The 9,621-nt window shown below is 42.9% G+C and overlaps 1 protein-coding gene across 4 annotated transcripts in view; it reads left to right on the top strand.

Moving 5' to 3' along the window:
* Window positions 1–442: 442 nt before the first annotated feature.
* The window catches only part of PPA2 (inorganic pyrophosphatase 2), a 90,854-nt gene continuing 81,675 nt past the window's right edge, over window positions 443–9,621 (top strand). For 2 of the 4 annotated variants that reach the window (XM_081045067.1, XM_081045068.1), the window contains exon 1: window positions 633–862. In XM_081045067.1, the coding sequence (XP_080901193.1) occupies window positions 688–862 (175 nt within the window). In that variant the 5' untranslated portion in view covers window positions 633–687. Of the gene's footprint in view, window positions 863–9,621 lie in introns of all 4 variants that reach the window. The other 2 variants (XM_081045066.1, XR_013993137.1) reach the window with 2 other exon arrangements.

The following is a 9,621-nucleotide window of genomic DNA, read 5'->3' as shown; positions in this document are numbered from 1 at the left end:
TTGTAAACCTTGAGTATTAAATGCTTGGGATGTTAACAACCCAGGGGGCTAGTTAAGGTGAAATAGGGAATATGACAGGTTCTCAAACATATAGGTACAGCACTAAGTGCCATTGTAAAGACATGGAAGGATAAATCTCCTTTATTTGGGTTAAACAGGAAAGGGCTTCGTGGAGCTGGACCTTATTGTTTTTTGCTCTATAAGTCAGTGTCAAGGTCACGTCCTCAGAAGGAGACCTGATCATTCTGTCTCATAACGCTTTTGTGTGTGTGTGTGCATGCTTGTTGCCTACATTGTGGGGGTCTGGAGAAGCGCCAGGCACAGAATAATCACTCAATACACTATCACTAAAATAAAAATATTATGATAGTAAATACTGACTGGTTGAGTAAAGAAACAAATGCATGTATGCAATAAGTGGCAGTGAGCTCCTCAGGGGGCGGAGGGTGGGCCTTGTCTTGCACATCTTTGAACCTTGGTCTCGCTGCGGGTACAGAGCGCATCAGTGGCAATTCGCTGGGCCCTCTGCTTTCTCTGATCTGAGACTCCAGCGCCAGCCGGACCTCGGCGGGGATCTAGATCGAGTCCCGAGCTGCGAGTGACAACTCCGGGCGACAGGGGGCGCCGGCGCGCGGCCGGGCCGGGCCCGGGCACCAGGCCGCGCGGAGCCGCACAGCGCTGGACGCCATGCTCGCGCTGCTGCCGCTGCTGCGTACGGGCTGGGGCAGGCGCGCGGGCTCCCGGGTGGCCGTCCGCCTGCCAGGTGGAGTGAGCGCAGGGCACGGGCTGTGGCGTGCCATGAGCCTGTACCGCACGGAGGGGCGCGGCCAGCCCCACTCGCCGGGGTACCGCCTCTTCTTCAGTAAGTAGCTCGCGGGGCCCGGCCGCGCGGCGGCGGAGGAGGTTCGGGGGGGACCTGTGCTGCCCGCGCGGCCTCCCTCCCTTTCCGCTTCGGGCCCGTCCCGGTGGCCGCGCGGTCCAGGCCACCATCCCGCGCCAGCCGAGCCCTGAGAGATGCCTGCGAGGGGACCATGGGCCTCAGTCCCCGGAGGCGGAGCCCAGACGCAGGGCGGCAGGTGGCGGCCTTGTCGCACTGGGCGCGGCCAGCCGCCCTCCCGGAGCCGCGGGGTCACTCCGCGGCGGCCCTGCACGCCTTGGCCGAACCCCGGCGGCGGTGCCGGGTTCCGGTAACTGATTGACGGTCGCGGAGGCGCAGAGCCCGCCCTCCAGCCCGCCCTCTCGGTGCGCGCAACCGAGCTCCTCCGCGTGAGGGCTGCTGCAGGAAAGACGCGGGCAGAACTTGGGAGACGTCTAGTCCGGCGGTGCTTCTTTGTCAAGAGGGCTGTGCTGAAGGACCTCCCAGGATCGTGAATGCACACTCCTAAGTTTACTCCTTGAACGCGAGCCACGAACAAGCGCCTCCCTGGCTCCAGGGTAGCCCCTCCCTCCACTCCCCAATCTCCCCCAATTGAGCAAACCTAGAGGCTGAAGGACTTTTAGGACACTAAGACGTGGCCCACTAACGCCGGAAAAGACTCAGGTCTCAGTTACTCTCTGCACCAGCTATTTCCCTGTGGAGTTAGCTATAACCTGAGAATAGCGAGGTTGGTTGAGTTGCCTTCGTGATTCAATGACTAAAGAACCCCGAGGGGGGTACTTGCTTTTTTTTTTCTATAAAGGCGGCCTTGCGTTATCCCCCACCTGTTAGGAGCAGCAATTCTGGAAGCTTTCAGATCGAAGCTTGAATCCTGGATTCTTCAAGTCTTAGCTGTGACTTCCGACAAGTTTCTTAACTTCCAGAGCCTTGGTTTTTCTCATCTGTAAAATAGGGCTGTAAGAATTACATGGCATAGGGGATGTAAAGTGATTAGGCAGAGGACCTAGAATATAAATTACTACTGTTAATAGTACATGCCATCATTATTGACATCTGTACTTTATAACATGTTTACATGTATCTGACCTGAACTTAAGGTCGAGGAGTATTTTGTGGGAGAGAAAACTGAGCTTGCTTCAAGTTTTGTGATTATAATGCGACGGGTACTAAAATTACCATTTTCTTCAAAATTGGTTGCTTTTTTTACTCCATACTACTACCTGTTTTTCTTACTTGTTGGTTAAGACTGATCAGGTACACAGGAACCCTTGACAAGAAGTCCCACATTTCTGAATGGGTTGTGTTCCAAAAGGTTACAATATGATGATTATTGGTAACAGTTTTCCGTAGAAACAGTGTTGTAAAATGGCAGTTAGGTTTTTAAGCAGATAAAAGCATGTCCAATGCAAGATAGGGTGAAAGTACTCTACATTTGCACTAAGAACAGTAATTAATATTAGACAAAAAAATGTTAAGTATTTATGAAGTCTGCTTGGCACTGTTAGGCGTGGGAGGCATTGAGGGAATTTAATTATGGGCCCTGCTATCATGAGATTCATAATGTAAACACAATTAATTAAGGAAAATATGAAACCACTGAAAAATACTTTGCTTGAATGTTGGTTGAGAGAAAAGCACTCCCGAGGAGCCTGGAGCATATGGTGTAGGTGACAAGTTACTGGCTTTAGAAGGGAGAGTTCTAGGCCTTAATCCTGGCTCTGCCATGAACTCACTGTGCTGTTGGGCAGGTGATAGCCTCATGTCTTTCTCACTGGGCCTGTTTCTTCAGCTGTAAAATGAAGCAGTTAGCCTAGCATTGATCTTCAAGGTCTTTCTCAGCGCTGCTATTCTTTGAAGGCTTTGGATGAATAATAGATACTCTAACAATCTCCATTGAGATAGGGTCTCTGAGGCCGTATTGTATTATATTGATTGGCCTCACGGTGGCTTGTTTCTTTAGCTACAAGTGTATTTCAGATTCATGATTTTTCTGTAAGTAGAATGCCACAGATAAAGTATTTTTTCCCCACTCAGCTGGGATAAACAGCAGGCAAGAAGAAAAAAAGATTCTACTGAGGTAAATGGGCAAGAATTGGAAGAAAGGAGAGTGTGGTTTTGAAGAGGGGCGAGGTAATGAGAGAATAATTGGCAGGTGTGTTGGGTTAAACACTTCCTGAAGTAAACGCCAGATGGCATCCTTGGCCCAGGCCGGTTTACTGCTTGCTGGAAGGGGTAGGATACAGTAATAGGAAGCCAGCCCCTTTAGGGTAAGGGCCTAAGGGAAAAACAGTGAACAAATGGCTCGTTATAAAGATGGTCTGTCTTGGTATTTTTAACTCTGGCAGAGTCTGCATGCAGTACTAGGGTGAAATTCTCTCTCACTTCGAAGAAAAACAGGGGTTTAGCCCTACTTGGCTGAAAAGTGTTCAGCATTTCCAAATATATACCAATATATATGTGAAATACTAGTGCAGTGGAAGGTTGGTCATTTTTGACCTTCATCTCTGTAAATGCTTTCTCTCTACTGCCATTCAGAAGAATCAGAATAAATGATTGATGTAGAAGTTTTTGTGTGTTTTTTCCCTCTTTTAATCGGTGTTGAACTTTGTAGCAACAGTATTGAAGTGGGAAGACAAGATGATACAGGAACAAGAGCATCTTGGTGGAATCATCAGCCTCCTTGGTGCCAGCCCTGTCGGTAACTTCTCTGTGGCCTTGAGTGACAGTTAACCTCTCTGGACCTCGTTGTATTAAACCATGGAAAGAAGAGATTGGACTAGATAACCATTTTCCAAACTGTGCTGAGTTGAGCACAAGTATCCCATGGGATGTTACTAGGTTTTCTTTAAAAAAAAAAAAGGACTTCATGGTTTAATGAATTAGCAGAACACTTCCCATTTTATTGCCGCCTTGGAGAGTCACCACGTGCCTATTAAATTCCTGGGAAATTCTAAGGTAACTTGTCCCAAAGTTACCTGAGAGTTACCTTTGGGGCTTTTGAGCCCCAGCACCCCTGTTTCTCACAATATTTTTTAACATCTTAGTGATTCTTAGAGTTTCATGGAATTTAGTTTGGGAAGTGCTGAATGAGAAGATTTCTGAAACTTCCAGAAGCCAGTGTGTGATGGGAACAGTTCTAGTCTAATAATCAGAACACTTAGGATGTAGGCCTGGCTCCACCATCTTGGGTGTCATTTGGCATCCCTTAGCTGAGTTTCTCCACCTGGAAAATCAGGATAGCACTAATAATTTTTCAGAATTGCTGGGGCAGTTAAATGAGACTGTGTGTAAAGATTATTAGTGTCTCACACATGGTAGATATTTAATATATGTTATTTCTTTTTCCCTTTTGACTTTAAGACACGAGACCAAAATTCTTATTGTTATATTCTGGGAAGGGTGGAAATAGTGGGATGGGGATAAAACTGAATATTTTGAATTTATTAATTCCTAGGTCTCAGAGTTTTAATGGATACTGCCCTGCAGGTTTAAATTACTTGTGAAATCATAATGCAGTTAGACTTATTTATACGGGACCAAAGACTGCATGTCAATATTTCTTTGATAACCTGAACATTTTTGCTTATTTTGTTCTGTTACTTACTTGAAAATTCACTGTTTTAGATTTTTAAACTTCTTAAAGGATGGGGAGAAACTGCTTCTCATAATTTGGATTTTTGTTTCTATGGGTAGGTGACTGGTTCACTTAGAGAAACAGTGCTATGGATAATTGCTTTTATTTAGCATGAGGAGGAATTATGCAGTTCTTTAAGAATGAATTTGTTTTATCCTTTACAGTAAGCATATACTTGAAACTGCTGTCTCCTTTTTTAAATACATCATTTAAGTAATAGGTGGAAACTGTCATTGAATGTACCATACATTTGGACCTGAGAAATTTGCCTGTGAATAATCCACAAAATATTTGTTTGATTCTTATAACCTTTTTTTGTAAGTTGGCCCATATCATAGAAGTTGAATTGACACAATAGAACATAATGGTTATTGTGTGAATATGGAAAATTATATTTATTTGTGTTTTTTTTTTGCCTTGCCAGTTTCCAGTAGGAATCATTGTAAATGATTTCAGTAATAGTATGTAGTAGTATGTTGGTACTTGGCATTCATGAAGCTATTTGGTGTATATACATAAAATCACATAAGATTTCTTATTCTCTTCAATTTTCTCACTTGCTAATAAGAGAGAAGAACATACAGATAACTTAAAAATGATAGAATAATCTCATCTCAGTCCAGTTGAAGGGAGAGTTTTGATACTGTTTGGCAATATCCAGTGTATGTTGATGGGCTTGCTAAATTCATTAGGTTATGCCTAGGCATGCAGCCTGCTTTTTATAAGAGTGGCCTAGACCAGGTGGCAGGGAGACTACAATTATTTATCTTATCTCCCTCCTAATAAATATCTTATCAAAGTGATAGTAAGTGAATAAAAAAGATAACCCTAAAACAAAAAATAAGGAGCCATCAGAGGTGGAAATTTCATAAACTTTATAAAATGAAAACCAGATGGAGGTTTGGTTTTCGGTGAAGCAGCATGGAGGGCGTCACAGCTTAAGCATACGTGCTAAGATGCTGAAATGCTTTGCAAACCTTAGGTTGTTGTGGACATGTTGATGTTGTAGGAGAGAGAAGGTGAGAGTGACGTGGACCTTAACTCGGGGATTAATTGAAGTTCTGTTATGGAACAGCACACACGTTTACCATGCAGGCCTGGGGCTGGGGGAAAGGGCTAGTTCCTTCTGTAGCAGCTGAAAAAAGTGTTTGGGGGAGAAGTCAGGCAACCTGATGATGTTTCTCCCCCAACAGACCTGTCTGCATTCTGGCACTTAGAAACTCCCCAGTGTAACAGCCAGCTTCCTACCTGCATGTCCACAGGAAGCTGACTCTGCAGCAAGCCTCTCCTTGAACACATCAGTTTTTCCAATAAGTGTTTCTAGTCTCTTACTCCTAAAGACAAACCAATTAGTCAAGGATCACCTTCAGTCAGGCTTTCATCACTGCAGCTCTACCAGACTGCTTTTGTCAAGGCCACAAGCTGACCTCCAGGCGACAAATTTCATGATCAATTTTGAGTTCTTACGTGTCCTCAATAGTACTTTTCACAGTTGATCACTTTCTCTCCTTTAAAACCCCTTTTCTTTTCCTTTTTTTTCTCTGGGGCAACACTGTCTCTTAGTTATCCTACTTCGACAGCTTCCCCTTCGGCAGTCTCCCCTGCCGGATCCCTCTGTATGTCTGAACTCTAACCACGCTCCAGGGCTCAGCCCTTGGCACACTTTTCTGTCTGTTCTCTCTCAAGCAGGGGTTGGCAAACTTTTCCAATAAAGCCCTACAGTCTCTATCACTGCTGCTCGGCTCTGTTATTGTAGTACAGAGCAACCAGAGATACCACGCATGGCTATGGCTGTGTTCCTACTAACTGTATTTACAAAAATAAAACAGGCGGTGGGCTGGATTTGGCCCGGAAGCCGGAGTTTGCTGACTTGCTACTGCTCTAGGTGATCCCATCAAGTCCCATAGCTTCAGATAACATGTATGCTTCCCAGATTTGTAATATTAAGCTCCAGTCTTCTTGAACTCAAAATTTATACATCCGACTTTCCACTCTGAATTCCTACTTAAATGCCTACAAAACATCTCGAAGTTAACGTGTGCAAACCAGAGACCCTGATTCCCCCACCTCTGCCCAACTCTTTCTACATGTATAACCAATAACCTAGGAATCTTCTTGTTGCTTGTCTTAACTCTTACCCCGTCTGGTTCATTAGTCTCTTCCCTCTGCTCTGTTCTTAAATGTACCCGGAAGACGATTATTTCTCTCCGCTTCAACCCCTGCCACTTGTTCCATGTCACCGTCATCTTTCACATGACCGGTAGCCTCCTGATCCTTTACCCTGCTTCCACCCCTGTCCCCCTGTAGTCTGCTTTCCCCACATTAGTCACCTTGATCCTTTAAAAATCTAAGTCAGATCATGCCCAGAGTCTGCTCAAAACCCCAGTGGCTTTCCATTTCAGTCAGAGTAAATTTTACGTATTTCCCAGAGGCCCTGTGTGACCTATATGGAGCTTCCTCTGTGAATTCATCCCTCACCACTCCTCGCTTTGATTCTTGTGCTCCAGTCACCCTGACCTCCTGGCTGCTTCTCACACGTGCTGTGTGTGTTCTCGCCTCAGCAGCCCTGTGCTTCCTGTGCCTGCACGCTCCTCCCTAGGTGTCCACTTGACCCACTTCCTCACCTCATGCAGCTCTGTGCTGAATGGTTCCCAGCAGAGAGAGAGAGAGATTCCCTGGCCTTTCTACATTTAAAATAGTATCCCCTGCCATTATTCCCTCGTTTCTTGCCCTGCTTAGTTTTCCTTTATGGTGCTTATTGTACCCGATACAGTAAAAACATACTCATATTCATTGCTTCTCTAACCCTTCCCCCGCCCCCAGGACGTAAGTTCCCTAAGAACAGGACATTTGTATACCTAGTACCTAAGACAGTGCTTGGTATAGTATTTGTTTTCAGTGAATATTTACTGCATGGGTGAATTTATGGAGACCTTATAAATTAAATGGGGAAAAAAGAAAGTAGAAAGGAGAGAACTTGAATTTTAAAAAGTTAAATGGACGTTCTTTGAGATTTTAGAAGCTATTGCATCCATTAAAATGAAAAAAAAGTGCAATCAAAGAACAAGAACTCTTGGAAATTAAAGTATAATTGTTAATACAAAGAACTCAGTAGAAGGTGTAGTGGGTTGAATGGTGTTCTGTTGTTTCAAGCCACCAAGTTTCTGGTAATCTCTCTTGGTAGTCCTAGAAAATTAAAACAGAAAAATTAGAATATAAGGTAAAGAAATCTACCAGAAGATTTAAATAAAATGTCAGAAAAGAAAAAAAAAATACATAGAAAGGAGACATGGAGATTCAATCTAGGAAATCCATCACTTGACTAATATGAGTTCCAGAAGGAAGGAACCAACACAATGGAGAAGAAATTATCAAAGGGATAATAGCAGAGACCTAAGAATTTAAGGACCCAAGTGTTCTGAGTCCCAGACACAACTGTGCCATCTCATAAGATCAAAACTAGTGAAGAAAATCCTAAAAGTCCTGGGGGTGGGGTGTGGGGGGAGACAGGGAGGAAGGGAGAACAGGTCACTTGAAAAGGAATGAGAACTAAACTGGTATCTGAGACTTACCAGCGACACTGAATGCTCAAGGCTTGAATGCTTGATTGGAGTAATGCCTTCAAAATTCTGAAAGAAAATAATTTCTTAGAATTCTCTGCCCACACAACCATTAATCTAGTGTGAAGATTGAAGGATGGATGACATTTTGGGCCTTTAAGGACTTAGGAAATGTACCTCATATGCAACCTTACTTACAGAACATAAGTTAGGGATATACTTCTGCAAAAACAAGTAAGTAGACCAAAAAAGATGATTGCACGGGGTCCCCAAACCAGTAGATCTAAACTAAAGACCAAAGAAGCATATTCTTAGGATGCCAAGCAAGCATTCCGGCCAGATTGAAGCAGGAGGGTAGAGTTCCAAAGGGAGCTGTTTGGATAAAGAGAGGGTTCATAATTTTGATGGTGTCTGTGAGGCATTCGAATAATTTATAGATATGATTATGACTCACAATGGAAGAAAGATAATTAGAAGTACAAGTCAAAATACAAGCTAAACAAGAAAGGAAATTTAATTTTAACTTTCTACTCGGCTAAAAATCAGCCCATAGGCAGTGCTTCTCAAACTTGCCTGAGTGTAAGAATTATTTGAGTTTGCACACTAAAAATATACATATGCATATTTTTCTCCTTAAGATTCTGATTAACTAGCATGAATGAAATGGGGGTCCAGAGATCTGTTTAACAAGCGCTCCAGCTTTTTATAATCTGTAGAAAAATTTTGGAAATATAGTTGCCCCTTGAACAAGACAGGGTTAGGAGTGCAGACCCTCTGTGCAATCGAAAATCTGTGTATAACTTCTGACTCCCTGCGAACTTAACTACTGATAACCTACTGTTGACCGGAAGCCTTACTGGTAACGTAAACAGTAGATGAACACATATTTTGTATGTTATATGTGTTATATACTGTATTCTTACAATAAAGTAAACTTGAGAAAACAATCACAAGGAAGAGAAAATACATTTACAGTTTTTATTTAAAAAATCTGCGTATAAGTGGACCCACGCAGTTCCAGCCCGTTTTGTTCAAGGGTCAACTGTGTACCAACAGGAGAAGCATAGAAAATTCTATGTGATTATAGAACATTTTATTAAGCCTTGAAATGAAAATATAAAAGTGCAGGAGACAAAAAGTAGAAGAATGAGGAAAGAACAGTAAAAGTCTGGTTAGTAGAGTCAAGAAATACTGTATATGTTTGGTGGAACAAAGAACAAATCTATAAAGTGTAGATTAGCTAGTGGAGAATTTAATAGGAATAGATTGGGGTCAAATGAACTAAAGTTACCTTATTGGAATCAGTAGGTAATTTCTAAAAGTGATAAAATAAATCATAAATGTTTTTAGAGAAATGAAGATAATGGCTAGACCTATTAAAGATGGAAATGGGTTGCTCTGATAGTGGAACTGTTGGGGAAAAGTGGGGATTTTTATTTTTTTAACGGTGCACATGCATTGTTTTGTTTAAACAACAGCAAAATAGAGATTTTTAAAAGTAAATTGGCAACAACTTGGTTTCAACTCTAAAGAAATGACCAGTCAGAGCT

Source organism: Rhinolophus hipposideros (assembly GCF_964194185.1).
Source record: "Rhinolophus hipposideros genome assembly, chromosome: 1".
Lineage (NCBI taxonomy): Eukaryota > Metazoa > Chordata > Mammalia > Chiroptera > Rhinolophidae > Rhinolophus > Rhinolophus hipposideros.
Note: the sequence above shows the minus strand (reverse complement) of the source record. Positions and strands in the feature narration are given on the sequence as shown.